The 22,513-nt window shown below is 39.4% G+C and overlaps 2 protein-coding genes across 3 annotated transcripts; one reads left to right on the top strand and one right to left on the bottom strand.

Moving 5' to 3' along the window:
* The first annotated feature begins 7,611 nt into the window (after positions 1 to 7,611).
* foxf1 (forkhead box F1) lies at positions 7,612 to 11,282 on the top strand. Its single transcript, XM_034196873.1, has 2 exons — positions 7,612 to 8,896; positions 10,107 to 11,282. Exons 1-2 carry the CDS (start codon positions 7,921 to 7,923, stop codon positions 10,268 to 10,270), a joined length of 1,140 nt encoding a protein of 379 aa, XP_034052764.1. The 5' UTR covers positions 7,612 to 7,920; the 3' UTR covers positions 10,271 to 11,282.
* Positions 11,283 to 13,013: 1,731 nt separating this feature from the next.
* On the bottom strand, positions 13,014 to 20,454 carry mthfsd (methenyltetrahydrofolate synthetase domain containing). 2 transcript variants are annotated; one of them, XM_034196984.1, is made up of 8 exons: positions 20,245 to 20,454; positions 19,814 to 19,917; positions 19,134 to 19,247; positions 18,609 to 18,722; positions 18,387 to 18,477; positions 17,244 to 17,356; positions 16,692 to 16,817; positions 13,014 to 15,071 (listed from the first exon to the last, which is right to left on the bottom strand). In XM_034196984.1, the coding sequence occupies exons 1-8, from the start codon at positions 20,270 to 20,272 to the stop codon at positions 14,325 to 14,327; spliced, it is 1,437 nt and encodes a 478-aa protein (XP_034052875.1). In that variant the 5' UTR covers positions 20,273 to 20,454; the 3' UTR covers positions 13,014 to 14,324. The 2 variants fall into 2 exon arrangements, with proteins under 2 accessions (XP_034052875.1, XP_034052874.1); XM_034196983.1 differs by lacking the exon at positions 19,134 to 19,247 and adding an exon at positions 18,988 to 19,101.
* Between the last annotated feature and the right edge of the window lie 2,059 nt (positions 20,455 to 22,513).

The following is a 22,513-nucleotide window of genomic DNA, read 5'->3' as shown; positions in this document are numbered from 1 at the left end:
CCCTAATTATATACACAACCACTGGTATTCAATTAAAAATTAAAATCAAAACATGCAATATGATCCAAAATAACAAGGACTTGTATTTTCCAGCAGTAAAAATCACCTGTTTTATTTTCTTTCTTTTCACCCAGATCATTAACTGTTGTATATAATTGATTGAGACTTAAAGTCTGCACTTGTTTCAAAGGTGGGGTTTATAATCAGGTCTTTTGTTCCTTATTCGGGCACATAAAACACCAACTTTGTTTTGAAATTAGACAGCATGCCAAACTACTTCAGGAATAAATACATATTGTGAGAGAAATAACAGAATCAGACAGCAGCTTTGCACTAAACCCCTCATTTTGACTTCCCCCATGTTTTTCAACCTTTGACAGTTTACATTATAACAGCTAGTCTTTGCGCCTCTCTTGTCTTCCTTACTGCCTATCCCTGTCCCTGGCAATGCCCACAGCTCCTCTCCTCTCCTCTCCTCCTCTGGGATCATAGGATAAAACCTGGCAGGATCACTGTCACATGATGCCCATGCATGTGATGCTTCACTGGGACCCCCCTTCACTCAGGAAATGCTCGCAGCCTTTTTCCCACCCTAGTGTTCCACTGTGGAGAGCTGGGCATTACGACCGAATCCAGTTACCATCCCAAAGCATTCCTGACTGATTCCAACCACTGCCTGCCTATGGGTTCCCACAGACAGTGAGGATGTGCCCTCATTTCCAACCCGCTGGATCACTGGGTATCAAGTTGTGAACTACCAGAGCTGTTTATGGCAGAACAGAGGAGTTTGAGCTCCACAATAGGCAATTACCAAGCCCCCTCAGCCCCCTCCCCTTCTGTCAATTTGAGGTTTGTCTGTAGGTGGGTTCGGTTGTGTACAGATTAAAAATAGCCAAGCCATTCCAGACAAGAACTGCGAGGGACATGGAATACACATTGCACAAATGATATCTCCCATTGTGGTGTGCTGTTTGGGAATTCTTAATTGCTTTTTCCGAAGCAGCTTTGCCACAGGAAAATCCCCCTTCAGAGTAAAGAAAAAAAGAATGAGTGGGCTGTGCGTAAACACCATAGATATTATGTAAACGCGCATGTAAACACGTACGTATAAACCCATGTCGCCCCATGTGCACCCATCAAACTGCCATCAGGGCTGTATCAAAGGAGCTGACCTGCAGCAGAGCCAGTTGTGGCCTGCATCTGCCCCCCCTCTCTCTCTGTGTTCTCCACTGTGGTTTCTGCTTCAGCTCTTATTATTGATGTCTCTCCCTGCATCAGACAGACCCTGTTGGAGCGGGGAGGTGTGCAGGGCTGCAGGGGGGGGGGACTGAATCTTCAGAGACGCAACAGTAGAGCAGAGATCAGCGGTCAAATAAGCGCCTAATAGCAAATAGAACAATACAATTTTTTTCATACTAATTATCAGTTCAACTATGAACTAAAGGTGATCATACGAGCAGGGAATACTGGCTTCATTTCAACATACATCAAACATATATTAAATTATAAAGTTTATAATATTTTAAATCTGCATTCAATATTTTTGAACCAGATTAATGTGACTTATATTTTCTTACAGAATTGTGAAAGAAACTGCCTTGGACAACTAAGAAATATTAAAAAGTAATCCCTTCAAAAATCTATAATGCAATATTCAGCAATGGAAAAGCACCCAAGTTTAAATTCTCAATAATACATTTGAATAAACCTTTGCTTTCAAATTCAAACATGAATTATCTACCTTTCATTCATTATTCACAAAAACTGTAGAAACTAAGACAGAGATAAACATTTAAGGGATTCAATATTTGGTCAAAGCTTTTTGGTTTTAATTGTTTTCATCATGTCCCTGGCAAAGTTTAATTTGTTGTAAGTATTTTAAATATCTTAGAATGTTGCCAATAATCCAAAATCTGGATTACATTGTAAAATGTGTTTAAAGAAAATCAGGAATAATGGTAAATAAATTCTCCTCTATTTTATAATATAGGTGTATAAATTGAGGAAGAACAGAAACTGTTTTTCCTCATGCTTTAACCTTGAAAACTAACCTCAAAATAAATGAAATAATGTTCTTATTTAGTTGTTTTCACTTTTTTTCTTTACACTTTGTGTGTTTTGTCCTGTTTCACATAACAAACTACAAACCGGTATTAAAAATTATGGAACATTTTTCCTTCCAGTGCTAACGACATTTGGACGTTTAGAAATGTGTAAAACCTCTGGACCAGCCAAATCCTCATGGCTGTCCTTTGTGTCAAGTTATGTGCTGCTGCCTATGATCAGAACATGTACTTTATTATTTTTATCTTAAAGAAACTTTTTATTTTAACATACAGCTGTCAGAAAACAGGACCTCATCTTCTTTGGGGCAAAGGACAAACTAATGACTGCCTACTGAAATAATAAAATGCCATCTTTATGATGTGAGTGGGCTATCTTTAATTTGCCAATATAGCTCTCCCGGGACTGTTGCCGGAAGGCTATGTGAAGTTTTACTGAGGAGGCAGAGGTTCTCACAATAATATTTCTACAAACGACTCATGCGTTTCGGCATAATGAGCTCCCTATAGCATAAACTGCAAACAAATCTTTGTGTCGAAAACTCCATGATCAACAAATGTTATGGCCTCAAACTTGCAGCATATTCACATTTCATTATTGCTGTCGTGCAGAACCTAATGAGGTTTTAAATTAGATTAAATTACGATTTTAACCTGGACTTTAAACCTACAAATTAATCAAATCTCTATTATGTAAGTTTCAATGTGCAAAAAAGTTACTTAAGGGTCTGCGATATCCAGACATCATCGACTACTCTAAATGATCAGTTATAGCTTTGTGTGCAATTTATAGTTGTTGCAGCAGGTGTGCGAGACAGGTGGGCGTGTGTCTCTACCAACAAATGACAAAAAACTGGAACTTTGGGCAACTATTTAGTTATTACCCTACATTCACATACAGATACAACATATATGTAATGCAAACAGTTATTATTAGGCATTTAACACTAAAGTTATATGTTAAAAATTATAATAATCATTAATACGGCAAGTTTGTATCGACAATTTATAGAGTCCGTTGTTAAACCACGTTTTAAGGGAAAATTACTAAAAGGTGATTTACCTCTCCTTGGACGAACGTTTTTTAAACACATTAAATGTGACAAAAGATTACTGAGGTAAGCGTAATGTATCTCACATCAGATTACTAAACACCTTACAATTTCCATCAGACTGCAACACCTGCAACACGACGCACGGGTTGAAATAATTATATATTTTTCGTTCACGCTTATCGTAACTGTCATGCTTAAGGACACTTCAGCAGGGCGGATGTTGGAACTATTATTTTTGAGTTAGTAGGCTATACCAGTGGCATCTCTATGAAATGTTGTGTAAGAGAAACATGTAGCCTATTTAGTCATCCTTTTAAGGATGCTGTGTCAAGGCACTACTTTTTATGCGCGCCATTACACACAGCATGGCACGGAAGAGATATTTCGCCAAGAGAATTAAAAAGTAATCGAGCGCACTTCTGCTGCAGCTGATTACCGGAGAGGGAGGTGCCCATCAAATACACTTCACATCCATGCAGAGACCCAATGCGCGCAATCAGCGGTCTGCAAGCAATCCTGTCCTTTCTCGTTCACATAAACACCACTTAAACGAAAATATACACGGCCACCTACAGCGCAAGGAAAGTGATGAGGGGGTACCCACCTCGACATTACACTGTTTTCAATTAAAACGACAATGCTGAGTGAACTGCAGGCGACACTGCAGAGACAAAAAGCAAGTAAAGCAATTAGGATACATCTTTGAATTATTTGTTGGACTTGAAAATCTATAGGACACATTCAAAAGGAGGATTACATTCACTTAAAATCTGCAATTAAAGTAATTGTATGGATCAATCATGTAGTGATAGAATTCGCAAATAATACATAACAAAATGGAAAAATATAAAATGTGTTTATTTGACAGGTCAATATAAAGAAATGTTAAATAAATCTATTTAAACAAAATGCACACCTTAAAATGTTGAGTATTTCTGCGCAACAGCTTCCCATATATATATGCGCAAAACAGTACCATTGTTTATGCTTGTTCTTTACATTTGACTAATTTTGCATGATAAAATAGATTAAATAAAATCTGAGAAATCATATTTTATTATTAAAAAATCAATTGGATAGTGTCCAGCCCATTCAGGCTCTGACTAATATATAGACCAATTGGTCATTTGTAAAATCCACTAATGAATTTAAACTTTAAACTTTGATATAGTATTTTAGATGTATGCATTCAATTGTTTTTTACTTATAAAAATATATGAATACTTGTTTTTCTCAAAATTATCAATTCAACATTGACACCTCACATCAATTGCATGCAATAAAAAGTAGTGAAACAAATAATTAAGGGAGTTCATTTACGTTTACCGATGTGAAGCTGTTAGGTAATGCTTTAAAACCTTATTCAAGTTCAAGTCGGATGAGTGCACGACCAGTTGATCGATCACTTTGTCGCACTGCCCTCCAAACAAAGTCCCTGCGGCCTCTCGGTGACCCGGCCGCCCTCAGAGGAGAGAGTTGTCCCTCAAAGATGATCGTTTTTGAAGAAAATAGCATCTTCAAGTTTGATAGATACAATTCTCCAGGTCATTTGGTATCGGACCTTATCCGACCAACAGTTCAATTTGCTATACGGTTAAATCGAATTGCAGTGCTGACCACGGCGGCTGATGTATAATCCGCTTGAGTTATTTGCCTAATTGGTATAAATGAGGAATATTTTAAAATTAACTTTGTCGTGACTTGTTCAAATGATGTAGCACAGTAGCCTTATCATTTCTGAGAGAACAAGGAATGCAATATCAAGATTTTGATATGAGGATGGAAACAAATCCTCAGAAACGTTTAAGGTCAAAACTAAACGTAATTTAAATATTAAACTGTTTCTGCAGACAATACAATACAATATGTTTAGGTTCAACAATAAAAAACATAAATTATATATAATAGCTTGAGCTTCTGATATGTCACAAGAGTTAATGGATGGGAGAATACAAGCAATAAGAAACCATTCATTCATTTGAACATTTTTGCAGAACTTTGCAATAACTTGATTTTGAGGGGTCCAAGCTTGGTTTTTGAGCACTACATAACGGTAAGACAGTCCGGAAAGCCTGTCAGGACCGTGCACTCTGCGGTGTACCTCCACCTAAGTGGCCGAGCATTCCTGAGGATGCAGCGCTGTCAAATATTTCATGATGGGACGTCATGGAAAAGTGCATGACTTTGTCTGAGATGGAGCAACAGGGATGCTCTGACCTCGGGGCTAAAGCCTCAGTAATGACGAGCATAATATTCCACCGACCCTGTTACAGCAACTTGTGAAATATCTTAATTTGTAAGAAAATCATTCAATTCTGATATGCAATATAAATACAACAGTGCATTAGTTATGGTGTTTCAGGTTGATTTTTAAAAAATATTCTATAATTTCACTTTGATTGTGTCTTAGATTATTTAAAATATTTTTATTTATTTTTTTTGGTCAGAGGAAAATGCAGCTGGGGTTTAGTAAATTACAATCCAACACTGATAGTTTGCGTAAGGACGGACACAGGCGTTGGATGATTATGAGAAGTTCAACAAAAAAATAGGCCAATGTAGACTACAACAAAGAAAGAATAACATGACATGGGGCGAATGAGCGTGTGAGGGGAAAAGGGCCCTAATGGAATGAAGTCATCAGCGGTAATTAAATGCAGTGGGCAGAGAGAGGACGAGAGCGCGTCTGCCCCTGGTGCGCGCTGGGTGGTCTTTTACCCTGATAAATGTGTGGCCCTCACTTCAGGCGAGTGGCCGTACAGGCACCGGTTAAAACAATACTTACATTCATTTATCTATGTGTTAAAATCTGCGAGAGCTAACAGTGGCACGTCTGTCATCTTTGGGTTGACACTGAGAATTTGACAAAGGATTGTTTTCTCGTTTAAAACAAAAATGACACTGGACATTTGCGGCCAACTTCAACAAAACAATTTTATATTTCAGTTACGCCTCGACATTGAATTTGAATATATGTCCTATGTAATTTAATTTAAAAAACATGTTGCCTTGGTGATTAACATAAGACAACAATATTAAGCTATACTGTTGATCTTTACGCACAGGCAACAATGTCTCCAAACATTGTCTGGTTTTACGCACAGGATAAAATTGTTCACCCATTATTTTCCATTGTGTTATTTTCATTGTGTCAAAACTAACAGTCATTACAGGCATTCTCTAGAAGCAGTAAAGCCGGCAGAGATCAGAAGCACAACTAGCTCGACTAACTGGACCCATGTAGAGGCAAAAGTTTGCCGGCTGCAGTTATCCAGATCTCCAGGGAACAATAAGCAATCTACTGTCAACACTTTTAGGTTATGGACAGATCGTCTTTCATTAGCTCTCGTTCACAGCTTTGTAAAAGGTATAATACATCGAACTAAAAACTAAGCTTTTTCACTTTGAAAACACAACAAATCGGTGCCCATCTTCTTGAGTGAAATACATATAAGTTATTGCAACAGGCTTGATATATAATTGAAGCTTCGTTTGTCTAACTTTGCTATCAGCTATATGTCCGATAAAACACATTAATCTTAGCACTTACATAAAACGGCCATAGTTCTGCTGGTAAAAAGTGTTAAATCCACTTTACCTTGAATCCTAGATCATTCGATGGTAAACTGCAGCAGGAGTCGATCTCAGATCCCGGTCCGACTTTCTGTGCTCACAGTTCGGCACAGTTTGGTCTCTACTCCTCCTGCGTCCCTGCGTAAATATTATGACTGCATTACACAAACAATATTCATATGCAAAAAAGTCCAACATCACACAAGACGCAGCGAAGAGAAGGGCATATTGCATCCGATTGAGTATTAACTGGTCTAACGGGGCTTTTGCTTGCTTTTTTATTTAAAGAAGGCCAGGGAAAATGTTTACATTTAGCTGTATAAACATCCTGCCCATGTTCCTGTCTATCTTTTGAAGAAATCATAAGGTGGTTTGAATAAGAGGGGCAAATTATCTGGTTATCACTGTTGAATACAGTTAAAATGTTTTTTTAAATATTTCACAAGTTTAATTGTGTTGCAAATTAGACTCGGGGTAAGTACCGTGCTGGTGCATCAAGCCTGTGCCTGAAAGTGAGGGACACTGCTTGCACTGCACGTTCAGGAATCTACAGTTTCACTTGTATTATTCAGCATTACAAATAGGAATATAAATAAAATAAAGTCATACTAGAAAACAAGGCATTTAGAATATGTATCTAAATGCCCTTTACGTGTAGTAAGTATGCTGTCGCGTAATACGATCATCCATTTTTATTTAGTTCAACTCTGTAGCGTATAATAACATAGGCTATACGTTTTACTGAATATACCGGAGAAACATTCCCTATTTTAATGTAAGGTAGGAAAAAACATTTCCCTGAAAAGTGAACGCACACAGATGTGCATACTTACAGCCCACCACTGGAGTAGGAGGGATCTGGGCGGGTCCCAACATCAGGATGGCCAAGACATCCAGCTTCCAATGCGCTGATGGCAACAGATAAGTAAAAAGTGAGCTCTTCGGACGCACGACAACACACCAACTGAAGTGGAAAGCGGCTCCTGTTCTGCTCCTCATCCCATTTCGGACGCGTTGTACAAGGCTTCAGGCTGCTGCAGGACTGCATCAAGAGAAAGAAGTCAGAGTTTAGAAGACAGTTTCGATTTTGACTCGTTCGTTAAGTTTGCCTACGGTTACTTTTTCGACTCTTTATGCCAGCTAACTAGCATCTTACTTTAACGTGTTTATAGCTGGAAAGGTGGACACCAACTATTTTCGTTTGCCATCTCGAAGACTACATTTAACTAATGACGGCAGAGGTCCAGCAGCCCGCCGCGCAGACTCCTGCTCAGAGCAGTCCGATGTCTGCCCCGGAGAAGCCGCACGGACAGACGGCAGTGATGGAAACCGCATCCTCCACTACGAAAACCAAAAAGACAAACGCTGGGATCCGCAGACCAGAGAAACCCCCATATTCATACATCGCCTTAATAGTCATGGCTATCCAGAGCTCTCCAACCAAGCGACTGACGCTCAGTGAAATATACCAGTTCCTACAGAGCCGTTTCCCGTTTTTCAGGGGCTCATATCAGGGATGGAAGAACTCCGTGCGTCACAACTTGTCTCTGAACGAGTGCTTCATCAAGCTGCCCAAGGGCCTCGGCAGGCCCGGGAAGGGCCACTACTGGACTATCGACCCGGCTAGTGAGTTTATGTTTGAGGAAGGGTCCTTCAGAAGGAGACCGAGGGGTTTTAGGCGCAAGTGCCAGGCGCTGAAGCCCATGTACAGCATGATGAACGGCCTGGGATTCAACCATATCCCCGAGTCCTACAACTTCCAGGGGAGCGGCGGGGGACTTTCCTGTCCACCCAACGGCCTGTCCCTGGACAGCGGGATTGGGATGATGAATGGACACTTGGCAGGTAACATGGAAGGGATGGGTCTGTCCGGGCACAGCATGTCACACTTGTCAACCAACGGTGGACATTCCTACATGGGAAGTTGTACAGGATCCACCGGGAGTGATTATGCACACCACGACAATTCCGGCTCCCCTCTGCTCACCAGCGGAGGAGTCATGGAGCCTCATCCGGTCTACTCGAGCTCAGCCTCGGCGTGGGCTCCAGCCCCCTCGGCCTCTTTGAATAACGGGGCCTACATAAAGCAGCAGCCTCTGTCTCCTTGTAATCCAGGGGCCAACTCACTGCAGCCCAGCTTGCCCACACATTCATTGGACCAATCTTACTTGCACCAGAACGGGCACAATACTACAGATTTACAAGGTAAGCTTATTCACTTCTAATTTATCAACTTAAAAAAAACTCAAACATGTTGTGTAAGACTGTGGAACATTTCATTAGAAAAACGTGTGAAGATAAATAAAATCATAGTATAATTTCATTCATATTTACAAATAACACCACAATACATTTAATTGCAAGGTCTACACCTTCAGGTCTACACAATATTTTCAACCAAGTTCAACAGGTTTTTATGATCGTGGGTCTATTGGTAATACTGAACAGCTTTACATTTCCTTAGTGGAATCTCATTTGTCACTAAACATGGGCTGATCTCAACTATTGTATTGAAAAGGGAAGAATAAAATAAAAAATCAAGCCAATTAAGGACAGTTATGAAACCACGTATTTTCTCCCACAAAAAAAAAAGTAATCTTCTTCACCACTGTCCGGCTCTAATTAGGCGGTTTATACTCGCATGGTTTCAGTTTCCGCAATGATAAAGAAAAGAGGGTAGGGATAGTCTGCCGGGACAGTTTAGAGCCGTGCCAATCTCCGGGCAAGAAAAACAACCGCGGCCAAGAGCAGCCTGCCTTGCCCCGAGGCACCAAGTCCTCCGGGACTGGCGTGCAAGAGAGCCACTGTCAATTAGCCTGCAAGCCCGCCTCCGCTTTCCACAAGCTTAATCGCGCTTGCTAAATGGACTTTGGGTCTGTGAGGAATAGGCCTATACACTTGTATCCGACTAAGTAAAAACCAGTGGAGCTATGTATCTGTCCTTTATACATTACATAAGCAAAGGTAAAGTGTTGTTATTATAAAAAATAATAATGGTCATCTCTGAGAAAATGTTCCATAATGAGCTTTCTTTTCACACAATAGCATGTTGGACAGCTGTTGAAAAGAACATACTTGTTAGTAAGGAATAGGATGGACACTATATTTAATTTAACAAAGTTGTCTCAAGTTATTATTATAATTATTATTTGTAGTCTTATTAGTGTAATATTGTTTGCCTAGGCTACAAATAGATCAATGAAATTAAAGTCAAAGTTATGGCTGCAAGATGACATTTCGATCATAAACAGACCTAATTGACAATTAACAGTTAAAGCCTACATTTTGTATTTATACAATCATTCTATTATGTTTAAATGGGTTTTATGTTATAGTTCCAAACAACATTATTGGAAAGTTGCCATGTATCATTGAACATATTTGTGACCATATATTTTAAATGCTTTTTCCACAGGTATTCCTCGGTACCATTCCCAGTCTCCAAGCATGTGTGACCGAAAGGAGTTCGTGTTCTCGTTCAACGCCATGACGTCCTCCGCGATGCACTCACCGAGCAGCAGCTCGTACTACCACCACCAGCAGGTCTCCTACCAGGACATTAAGCCCTGCGTCATGTGAGGCCCCGGCGGACAACCTGCAGACCAGAGGACGGTGTCCCAGGACGGTGAACTGAAAAGAGAACACATGAGTTAAATAACCACTGAGAGACATAAAGGCATGCCCCGGCCCATGGAGAGCACTCACTGCTTCGAGTATACCGGACTACTTTTCTGTACTGTTTCACACAGCGACAGGCCAATCACAAATCAACCACATAATAATAATATATAATAATAAAGACAAACTTTTTCATGCCATCAACATCGTCCAGCGGGGTAAAGACTGGGTGTATTGAAACCCTGCTGCTGTTTGGTACTTAGTCCTGCAGAGCGGATGACTACCACTTCACATTTTGTTAATGTTTTTTCTTCTTGAAGTAAGTCAATGTAAAAATGCACACACTTGTATCTGTCTAAAGTTTTAACTTACCTTTTCTTTGACAAATTAGACTGAGGCTCCTTTTTCCCTTTTTTGGACTTTCATACCAGCGTTGAATTTTGGAATGAACAGTTTTGGACATCACATAAAATATGTCCATATATTCTAAGGATGAAGGCACTTTTTGAATAGCCTATGTGCATCTTTTTATTTATTCTTTAGGCCTACATATTTTTAATTTCAGGCGAATTGGCCAAAGAGGTATATTCTTTATTGGCAATATTTGTCAGAACGCTTGTTATTTGTTTTAAAATGAAAATTGAGGATATATTGTAAGCACTGTTATGTCGTTTGTGTTAGATATATGTAGACCATTACTTTCAGCACTGTATACTTATGTAATGTTAGAACATTAGCAAGGGTCCATCAATGAGGGCTAATCTTTAGGTTATATTACAACAAATCATTTGTAAAGAAATAAAATATATCTGTTGGGCTGTTGAAGCCTAAATACACAAAACAATCGATTTCATTACTCACCCACAATTCATGCTAATGTTTTCGGGACAATGCAAACAAATACCACAAAACATATGTAATTGTTGGCAGCAGTTTAAGATTAAAGGCAATTCTGCTTCTTTCTGAGACATAACACTATGCACAATTATTCAACTGGGTTCTTAAATAAATGTTTAGAATTTCAATGGATGACTTCATTAACGAAAAAGGGGTATAGTCTCTCATTACATGGATTTTAGAAGCCAAAATGAAGGTATAATATCCACATTAAAGTGGTCCTATACTACACAGAAGAAACAAAGTCAAGCATTAAATAAAATGGACATTTCAAGGGAAAACAAATCTGACTTTCCACAAACCAATGATTAATTAGTAATAGATTTTAAATAAAAGGCTTTAGAAATAAATCCTTCACCCAATGTAAGGAGAGTGTAGCAATTAAAGCGTAACAAATCAAGAGGCAGAGATCTCACACGCCTTTGGTTACAGGCGGAAAAACTGCTTTTTGTTATTCACTCAGGGTGTGTAAAATACTGTGAATCTTACACACAAAGACTGGATTTTAACAAACTTAGAAAACCAAAAAAAGGTTATGTGGGTCTAACATAAGTGGAAGAACTGTTGAGGGTATGTCTTTTTATCTTTTCATTCTTAATCAGGCAAATATCAACCTTGAAAAAAATAGCAGAGCCACAGAATTAGATGCACAGAAATAATGAATAGGTGAAGTCTTAACACACCATACAAATCGCACATAGCCAGTTATATTAGAAAAGGAAGATACCAAAATGCTCTGAGTGCTTCATTTGTTGGTTATCATCTGCTAAATCAGTGGTCAGTATTCATGGCTGTATATTTGAGCTATGCAAGTTATAATTGGTACAAAGTGCAGTTTTATTTATTATAAAATGTAGTTTAAGGTTTCAAAAATAATAACAGTTGCGTGGGCAGCATGGTGGAAGAAATGTAGCTTGTTAGCACCTACTAGTTCACCGAGTGTTGTGTCTTGAGTAAGATCAAATAACAGGATTGTAATTTAAGAGATCTTGTTCATTTAATGCTGTTTAGGCGTATGTGTACACATACATGTGTTTTATTACCCGTGTAGCTCTGAAATCTCACAACATGACCACTGACTGAACCCCGGTAAAACGAGCATGCCTTAGAGCACGGGATGGCAGGCTCAACAGGAGTGGAACAAACTGATGACATTTGCCGAGGTCCAGTTATCTGGCGGGGCTGAGAGAAAGAGAGATATCGACAGCTGTTCCCTCACCAGGCCTGGATGACAGCTCCATAAAAAGCCAGAGGCCTGCGCTGTGCAGACAGACATGCTGTGTGCCTCAATCAAGACTTCAGTGAAAACAGGACACTGGTCTGGCACTGCAGACCGACAGGATAGTGAGAGACCAGATAATGTGTCTGTCTTCATAGGGCACAAGATACAGGCTATTGGGTTTTGATGAGTGGCTTGTGCGCATCTAAGTACAGGTATTTGAGAACAGATTCATCTTTTACTTTGTATCTAAAAACAGGGCAACAATAAATGATCACCCTATATGATTTGTCTTACCCATCTGACTGGATTCATATTCAAAAGGTTCAACATGCTTTCTATATTTGTGTAAGTTCAGTGGTCTGGTCTAAGTTTAAATTGTGACGGTTATTAATGCCTCTTTGGTGAAAAGTGTTATTTGCAAGAGTTGTCGGGGTTGAGGTGGAGTGCGGTTTTATCAAAGTTTGCTAGTCCTTATCCAAAAACAGGCAATTTCCTACATTCTGCAAATGACCCCAAATAGAAGATAACAGAAAGACACTGCATTTTTTTTGTGGAGAAAAAAAAAAGGACACTAAGCTGAACCAGTACAGTCAAAAGCTTTAGTAAAGAATGTTATACAGCAACGTGTTACAAACAGTTAACACTACACAGCAGCCAGGCCTGGTAGAATCTCCTACAAGTTGAATGGTGGGGCTGGCTGCATACTCAAACTTGTCTAACTAAACAGAATGCCTTGAACATCTACTTCCTAATCAACAAAGGTACAAATATCAACTTTTAAATGTACAATGTGTATTTTCAAAATATCCTGAAAAAAACCTTAGTAAAAACCACAGTAAGCAAGTAGAAATCAAAAGGTGTAGCTCCAACGAGACTACACAAAGTCCTAAATGTTTAGATGTTTTTAATCTACAAACAGATCGTAGTCAAATACACTTTACAATCATGTTGATTTTATAGAATTCCTAAATCCTGTCTTATGAGCAAGGACAAACTATGCAAATGTCATATCAAAACTAAAATATGGCTTTTTAAACATCTTCTAAATGTGTCTAACGCCAACATTTGCTCAAATGGCAGTCTATTTCAAATGGAGCACATTGTTATTTTTATCTTTTTCAATTGAATAGGAAAAGAATAATGCAATTATGGGCAATCAAATATTAGAGATGCTGTGAACATTGCATGACATTTTAAGAATAGGTAAAAAAAACCGGGAAGGAAACGAGTTTTGCAAAGCATTTAAAAAAAGTTCATTGGTGAGGTCTATATGGATAGACCAAGGATAATTCTCTAAATGTCACGCTTCCTAGCTCGGGAATCATCCAGATTGTATAAACTTTGTAAATTATGGCGCCATCTTTAACAACAAAAACTAACCAGTTAAAAGGTTTTAAAGTCAAGCAGACAAATCAGTCTGAAAACAAAACACTCTCTGAGGAGGTAACACTGATAACTGGTTGTAGAAATAAAATGTACTGAACACTTTACAACAGTTAACTCTATACTTGTATTTTTAACAAAGACTGCTTTGAAGAAATTAATTGCAGTCAAATTTTAAATAATTAACCGCCTTAAAGCAATGAAGGTTGTGTGTACACAGACCAGGAGGTGTGGTGGTGTGTCTTGATGTGTGTGTGCAAAAAGGCACATAGGTAAATTATTGTGAAATGTTATGTAAAAAAAAAACCTTTCTAGGGAAATGCTTTTTCATTTGAACAATTGCATATTCAATTCATATTTAGTTAAGCTCATTAGCCTTAGGGGTCAAATTATATGTCTATGGCCAAATAACTGATTTCCTCTTGTAGTAAATCCAAAAATATATAAAACAAACTAGATTCTTCTTAAGGCATTTAAGGTTGTTTCACGATAAACTCCTTTGACTGAGTATTGCTATTCCTGCTCAGCCTTTTCATTGGTGTCATTCTCAGCCTCTGGGGGATCAGTTGTATTCTCCGGAGCCGTCGGTGGTCTTTCTCTCCGGTTGGACTGTCCAGCCCTCTTGCCTCCCCGCTGGCTCTTGGCCAGCTCTGCCTGGAGACTGTGACCATTCAGACTGAGATCCTGCAGAGACTCCAGGGCCACCTCTGCAGCCTGAGGGTCGCTGTAGTCCAGGAAGGCCCGGTGCTGAGCCCCCTGCCAGGTGAGCCTCAGTGGGATGGCCTCCCTCTCTCGGAGGGCCGTCTTCAGCTCACTGACACGCAGCCCAGCAGGGATTCCCCCCAGGTACACTGTGGTCACACTCAGAGGGAGCCTACGCTGAGTTGGGACTTCACTTGCACCCTCCTCTTGATCCTTCTCCCTCATGTTATCACCTCTTCTTCCTCCCCTTCCTCTCTTATTGAATTCTCTGTCATTTTCTCCCCCACCATCTCCTCTGCCTTCTTTCCTCACTCTTGGTGGACGCTGTCTCGGTTTCTGATCTGAATCCCCTATTTTCTCCTGTTTGGACTCTCCCTCATCATCCTGCTGTATGTTTCTCCTTGGCCTCCGTCTGGGTGGCCTTTTGGTTTGACCCGTGTGCAGACCAGGCTCTGTTCCCTCGGGCGCCACGCCCAGAGTTACGTCCTTTCCACCCTCTTCCTCCAGCTCACGCAGCTTCTTCAGGACGGGGATCTTCTCCAGCTTTTCTGGGTCCAACTGGAGACACAAAACAGTCTCAGTAGGATTGAAGGGGAAGGGTGTCAAACACACACACACGCACACCAAACAAATAGACCTCTGAGCCCATACCTACGGAAAAGTCAAATGAATAATCCAAAATCTGATAAGGTAATTGGTATTATTCCATCCTGCTCAGAGCCCATACATAACAGGACAGTTCACTTCCCAAGCAGTTAAAAATAAAGACTGCCCTCTTGATTTGTTGGGCCTGTAAGTGTCTTGGCAGCCTTTGATAGGGAGCCGTCCTGTAAAGGATATACGGGGCTATTGTTTTTGCACTGGCCTGTTTGACCCGACGTTCCCCTGCCGCTGCAGAGCCAAGCTGGCTGGGCAGAGGAGCCTTTGATGATCAGACATGGCCTTCCTGCCAGTGAGGTCACTGGGTCCTGTTTACTTACATGCATGTCTTAAGGAGCCCAGAGGTATTGCACACACTCATGGCAGGAATAATGCACCAATAATGTCTAATAAAAGACAAATTATCAGGTGGAACATCTCCATCAGGGTCAGTGAATCAGAAGCAGTTTGGACTAACAGTATATACAGTTAATTATCTTATTGGCTATTTTCTCATGTTTCAAGTATTTAGCTTTTTAATTTTTCTTAAAAGTATGTTTATATAAATCGTTTTCTTACAAATACTGATTAAAAAGGGTCAATTGAAGGAGAATGAATAAGGCAAACATTGATGATGTGGGATTTCATTACATGTCCATGAGAGGGCAGTGTTGCGACAGAGAATCTCTGTACAATCAACTTCTATCTGCTTCATTTGAAAAACATAAAGATCTGCAAGGAGATGGTTTTAGTCATGGTTTATTTCCTTCATCTTGATGTCCTATTTTTAAACTGACTTTAAAATAAAATACACCTGAAATTCAAGTCTGACGAGTATAGAGAGCCGAAGTCCCTCCCTTTCCGGTGGACCTCCATGGGACCTTATTTTGGAAAAGGTATGTATTGAAGTCAATGGTGAGAGAAAGATTATCTTTCGATCCCGTTTGAATTGTGCCACGAATTACACATGATGTTTGTCAATTTAAAAGATAATTTTGCAAGTCAAAAAAATTAAAACGTGTCATAAAACTGGGAAGTAACACTTTTTTGTGTGTGAAACGCTCAATGAACTACATCTCCCGCCTCGCACCAACACGGCCGTCACATTGGCACATTTCACTTCTTTCTTTCAGAATAAGGCGAAAATTATTAAAAGAGGTGAAAATCACTTCAAGTCTGGGCATGTTGAGAGCTGCAAATACACAAAAGGGGAGTAAGTCGGTTCCGTAAGAGCCAGCATGCGGGACCGGGATTTGTAGTCTTTCTAGTTGCATATTTTTCATAGTCTTATATTTCAACAGTTTTATGACAAACTGACTTTTTTGACATGGAAATTATTTTGTAAGATTGACAAACATGTGTAATTCGTGGCACAAACGGGATCGAAAGACAGGTTGTCTTGCTCCATTGACTTCAATACATACTTTTTCCGAAATAAGGTCCCATGGAGGTCCCCGCAAGGAGAGGGACTTCGCCTCTATGCGTGTATACTGGAATACAGTAGAACAAAGCAAAAATAAATAAATCCTTTTAATTTACCTTAGTCCAAATGATTCCCTGTGGTTTGGGGGTCTGGCACTTTGTTTCAATAACTCTGGTGGGTGTGAGGATGTAGTCCACTGTCAGGTCATGACTTTCAATTAACTCCTCAGGAAGGTCCATCACCTGAAAGCATAAATATACCAATAAGAAACAAAAAACAGGTCAGTAATCAAGTGTTTGATTAACAGTCCAATGTAAAAAGAACCTTATTTATTAACAGAAATGGGAGGTATTTGTTTGAATGATATTCGCAAGTATGAACTTCTAAATGTGAATGTACTAAATTATGAGTAGGGTTGCGCATTTGATATTATTTATGACATTTTACCCACTAAAACACAAACTGATGCACAATAGACAAAGATAAAAACATGTCTCACCAATTGTAATCCATTTTATTGCTAAAGCGTTAATCAGGTTTTCATTTGATAAAGTTAGTCAAAGTAAAGGATAGCTTTAATGGAATAATAGTTTCAACTGTAATAGAGAAGATAAATATTTAAATTCCATGTTCAGAGTTATGAGCTCTGATGAAAAAGAAAGACTAACCTGGCAGTCATGGACGATGGTCACCACCACAGTAGACTCATTGACTGCTCCCATTGACACCATCATGCCATACTCCAAGTCAGCAAAGCCCTCGCCTTTCCCAATGCGCAAGCCTACGAAGAGCCAGAGACATAAGCACCTTTTCAAAAGGGAAGTTTTGCCAATGCGATACAAAATAAGACTACATTCACTGTTAGTGCAGCATTGTTTTGCGAGGACATCAAAGATCTACAAAGTGTAACAAAAAAGTAAAGGTCCTCTAGCTGTAATAAAGTTTCCGATTAATTCATTTGACATAATAATACATTGGATTTTTATAGCGCTTTTCCGAATGCTCAAATACGCTTCACATAAAATCATAACAGAAACCGCACAAAGAAAACTGAAGAGGAACACGGATGCAATAACCTGTTAATGAGAACAAAGTGGCATTAAATACAGCCATTTTGAAGTGTGGTCATTATGTTAAACATCTGTTTTACAGCAACACTTTCTCTGAACTTTGAAAATGAGGACCGAAAGGCATTGTATGTGATTTTGTTTTCCACAACTCCCTTTCCTCAGAGGGCGAGAATCACAAGCAATGGAAATATTTTTATATTATTTAGTCCTTTTTTAAAATAAAAACCAAGCTATTCAAGATAACCTACAGACCTTACAGTGAGCAACTTTGTGTAAACCTATTTTTTTCTACCTTAGCACATCTGAAAATAATGTATTTTTGGAGCTTTAAGCATCACAAGCGGAGTCCATTCATCTAGTGCAATTATATTTGAGGATTTTGAGGCTGACCTCTCAAACTGCAACTCTCAACAGAGCAATATAGATTGATTACCGGCACTACAGGTATAGAAAAACAGGTAGGCCTACTAATGTTTTAGGAATTAACTGTTCATTTAAAACTTAAATAGATATTTGAAAATGTCTCTTAACCAGCAAAAACAGAGGCCACACATGTGGCTTTAACTACTTTTTATTTGTGGGTGAGGAGTGCGTTTTAATCTCGATTTTGTTGTTGTTTAAAAATACTTAAATATCCATATGGTGAAACTGGTTTAGGGCTCAACAACACTGAAAAATGAAATAAATAGGTACGTTTTAGGCACATGTTCATATAAATTGGCTATTGCTATAACAGGTCACCTTTCTCGGACACCGCCACAGATCCGACCACCACCAGGTCTACCTTCACCTTTGAATCCAGGCCAACAGGCACACTGAAGTCTTTCACCCCCTACAGGAAGAGGTTTGGAAGAAAGCAAGAGAGAATAAAATATGAATTGAGGAATATTGGGGGGGTTTTAAGTCATAATGGCATTTTGGGTGAACATTTGATGGAAATGTGTAAAATCAGCGATTTGAAACCTGGGAAGAAGAGCAGATGCGCAGCTGTTCTTTGCTGGCCCCCTCGGGAGGAGTGATGTTGTTGAAAAGGCCCGTACGAAGACGAGGAGTTGGGACCAATAAAGTCTTCCCAGCCTGTGAAAGATTATCCCAAATGTTAGCCACCAGATATTTACTATCAGTTAATATAATTAGCAGATAATTAATAAATTGAAAGAGGTTCAGTGATTTTTGGTGATAATAATGACTATGAAATGTAAAATTTAGCAGATAAGAAATAATTGGTTACACCTCAACAAGTAATATTTAATAAGTTATTGAGTCAAGTAGAGACTTTCTAACACGTGTGGGGCAAATTGACATTTTGTTCTTGGTATGTTTTTCCTCATTGCAGTGCTACCTGAAGCACTGCCAGCCGAGCCCCCTCCAGGGGTTTATCAGGATCCACCTTCACCTCAGCGGCCCCGGTGAACACCGGTAGCTCAGACACTTTGGCACAGGCTGTGAAAGCACCCTGTATGAGAAGAAAGTAGGGAGTTAACTTACTTCCAGAGTGAGAAAGCGAGCCTGCTGCTGGGGCCTGTCTGGGTTAACTTTGACTGTCTTGCTGGACTTGAATTCCTGCAGGTCAGTAAGCCTGTTGCATGCTTGAATTGCACCCTAGGCATAAACAGTAAAGAGACTGCTGTGAAAACCTCCTTCTAGGGATAATATTGTAACAATTTGTTTTCCCATACAGACATATAACTCCTTAAACAACTAACATGTTCAACAATATAAGGAACAAAAAGTTACATCTTTATGAAAATGTTTTTGTACTCAGATAACATTAGCTTTAATTATTAAATGTATGTGTGCTATATCGCAGGCTTTATTGAGCAATTTCACAACATATTACTACTTTGAAAGGTTTTCTAATGCGTGTTGTTATAATTAGCTCCGTGTTAAACATCGGTTTTATTGTAACGTATGGTGTCATTACATCCAGCGTCCTGTGTACACGTGGCCCCCATGCAAAAGACAGTGAACAAGCAAAGTGCGTAGAACACCCTGGATAAAATGTGATTGAATGAATAAACAGATACCAGCCTTCGCAGCCGTGTCGACATTAAAGCCACTGAATATGTGAGTTAACAGAGTCTCCATTTGGAGTATAACTAGTTTAACGTTACAGAGGCACACCGTGTGGTCCAGCATGCTCTCTCAGTTAAATAGTTGTAACCCGCCTTGAAATTCGGTATTCTGTTGTGAACAGGCCTGGGGAAGTTGGCCAGATTATTTTCTTCGATGTAGTCCCAAACTTTCTGACGAATGTCCCATTTCGTCGCTCCTGGAGAGAAACAAGCGCAGGCTTCAGTAACAGACTCAATGTGAAGAAATGCTAACATTAGCCTAACTGCTACACATTAGCATGCGCTCACATTCAAAAATAGCTACAAACCAAACATCCCGAATAGTTAACCTACGGTATTTACTCCTACAACATGCTCAATTGTGTTATTGTCGATCCACATTAGTTTCTTCACCATCGGAACAACCAAAGTGAATGTAGTACGACGGAGCAGCATTAGCCAAACATTTCCAAATGCTATACATTATCGTGCATCGACATACATTTTTTTAACCACCAAAAATACTTCACGAATATTCCACTTACCCGGATTTATTTGTATAGCAGGCTCCATTGTGTTGTTTGCGAAACAAATTCGTCTCTGGTTTAACACTCGTTATACTCTACACTACACGCAGTTAGGTCCTACACGTGAGTTCAGTAACACAACACTGATGGAACAGCTGCTTGTCACTGTTTATCATTGCTACGGTGGCTCAGAAAGGTCAATTTGAAGCAAACGCGAACCTGAAAGCATCACACGAGGCCCAAAAAGTTGAGCAATGCAAGTTTATTTATATAACACCTTTCAACACAAGGCAATTCAAAGTGCTTTACAAAAAATGAAAGACATTAAGATAATGGCATTTAAAATCAGTCATTCAACAGCAAAGATAATAAAATAAACATTAAAAGAAAAAATACATGGATAAAAGTTACAGTGCAGTTTAAGATGTGAATAGTTCAATTAAAAGCAGCGGCAAAAATAAAAGTCTTCAGCCTGGATTTAAAAGTAGTCAGAGTTGCAGCGGTCCTGCAGGTTTCTGGGAGTTTGTTCCAGATATTTGGAGCATAATAACTAAACGCTGCTTCTCCATGTTTAGTTCTGACTCTGGGGACAGAAAGCTGACCAGTCCCTGAAGACCTGAGAGATCTGGATGGTTCATAATTTAGCAGTAGGTCAGAAATGTATTTTGGGCCTAAACCATTCAAAGCTTTATAAACCAGCAGCAGTATTTTGAAATCTATTCTTTGACACACAGGAAGCCAGTGTAAAGACTTCAGAACAGGAGTGATGTGATCCACTTTCTTAGTGTTAGTGAGGACTCCAGCAGCAGCGTTCTGAATCAGCTGCAGCTTTCTAATAGATTTTTTAGTGAGACCTGTGAAGACACCATTACAGCATTCGAGTCTACTGAACATAAAAGCATGGACAAGTTTTTCCAAATCCTGCTGTGACATTAGTCTTTTAATCCTAGAAATATTCTTTAGGTGATATACGCTGATTTAGTAATTGTTTTAATGTGACTGTTGAAACTCAGATCAGAGTCCATGACTACACCTAGATTTCTGGCTCTATCTGTTGTTTTGAACATTGCAGGCTGAAGCTCAGCGCTAACTTTTATACGTTCTGCTTTGGCTCCAAAAACCATTACCTCAGTTTTATCTTTGTTTAATTGGAGAAAGTTCTGACACATCCAGTCATTGATTTGTTCAATGCACTTACTCAGTGTTTGAATTGGAGCATAGTCTGGTGAAATTGTTACGTAAATTTGTGTGTCATCCGCATAGCTATGGTAACTTATTTTGTTGTTTTTCATTATCTGAGCCAGTGGTAGCATGTAGATGTTCAACAGAAGAGGCCCCAAGATGGAGCCTTGATGAACCCCACGTCATATTTGTCAACTCAGATGTGTATTTACCTATAGAAACAACGTTTTTTCTGTCCTTTAAGTAGGATTCAAACTGTTTCCGAAAGTCCCACCCAGTTTTCTAGTCGGTCTAGTAATATGTTGTGGTCAACAGTGTCAAACGCAGCACTGAGATCTAATAATACTAACACTGAAGTTCTGCCACTGTCTGTGTTTAAGTGGATGTCATTGAAGACCTTTACAAGAGCAGTCTCAGTGCTGTGGTTTGGACGAAAGCCTGACTGGAACACATCCAAACAGTTATTTAAATGCAAGTAATTACTCAACTGTTGAAAAACAACTTTTTCAATGATTTTACCTAGAAATGCCAGGTTTGATGGGCCTAGTTGTTCATTACTGAAGCATCTAGATTATTCTTTTTTAAGAGCGGTTTAATGACTACCGTTTTCAGGGCCTGTGGAAAAACACCTGAGTAAAGAGACTTGTTTACTATGTGAAGTAGATCTGAGGCCATGCAATGAAAAACATCTTTGAAAAATCCTGTTGGAATAATATCATGGCAGGTCTGGTGGATAGAAATTCAGAGGCTACTAACACTGGGGGGTTAGTTAGTCTGTCGACGGTAGCAAACAAGGCACGTGCATTGTTTTTGTTTTTGGTAATGATGTCAGAGAAGAAAGACTGTTGTGCGTTTTTCAATTCCAAATTATAAAGGCCAAGTCTCTCTTTATAGATTTCAAAATGAACCTGGAAATTTGTTTTTCGCCACCTGCGTTCAGCTTTTCGACACTCTCTTTTTTCACGGTCATGGCCTTTCGCCATGGAGATATTTTCTTGCCAGTCACTTCCTTTACCTTAGTTGGAGCAATGGTATCTATGACATTTTTTATTTTTTTATTAAAATGATCTACTAGCTCATTTACTCAGATGTTAGCAGGGGTAAG

Source organism: Gymnodraco acuticeps, unplaced genomic scaffold, assembly GCF_902827175.1.
Source record: "Gymnodraco acuticeps unplaced genomic scaffold, fGymAcu1.1, whole genome shotgun sequence".
Taxonomy (NCBI): domain Eukaryota; kingdom Metazoa; phylum Chordata; class Actinopteri; order Perciformes; family Bathydraconidae; genus Gymnodraco; species Gymnodraco acuticeps.
This window is presented reverse-complemented; position numbering and strand designations above follow the sequence as displayed.

Coding starts and splice junctions, on each gene's coding strand:
- foxf1 (XM_034196873.1), top strand. CDS start 7,921: ATGACGGCAGAGGTCCAGCAGCCCGCCGCGCAGACTCCTGCTCAGAGC. Junction 8,897..10,106: donor CAATACTACAGATTTACAAG/GTAAGCTTATTC, acceptor CTTTTTCCACAG/GTATTCCTCGGTACCATTCC.
- mthfsd (XM_034196984.1), bottom strand. CDS start 20,272: ATGGAGCCTGCTATACAAATAAATCCGG. Junction 19,248..19,813: donor ACAGAATACCGAATTTCAAG/GCGGGTTACAAC, acceptor GTTTATGCCTAG/GGTGCAATTCAAGCATGCAA. Junction 18,723..19,133: donor CTCGCTTTCTCACTCTGGAA/GTAAGTTAACTC, acceptor AATCTTTCACAG/GCTGGGAAGACTTTATTGGT.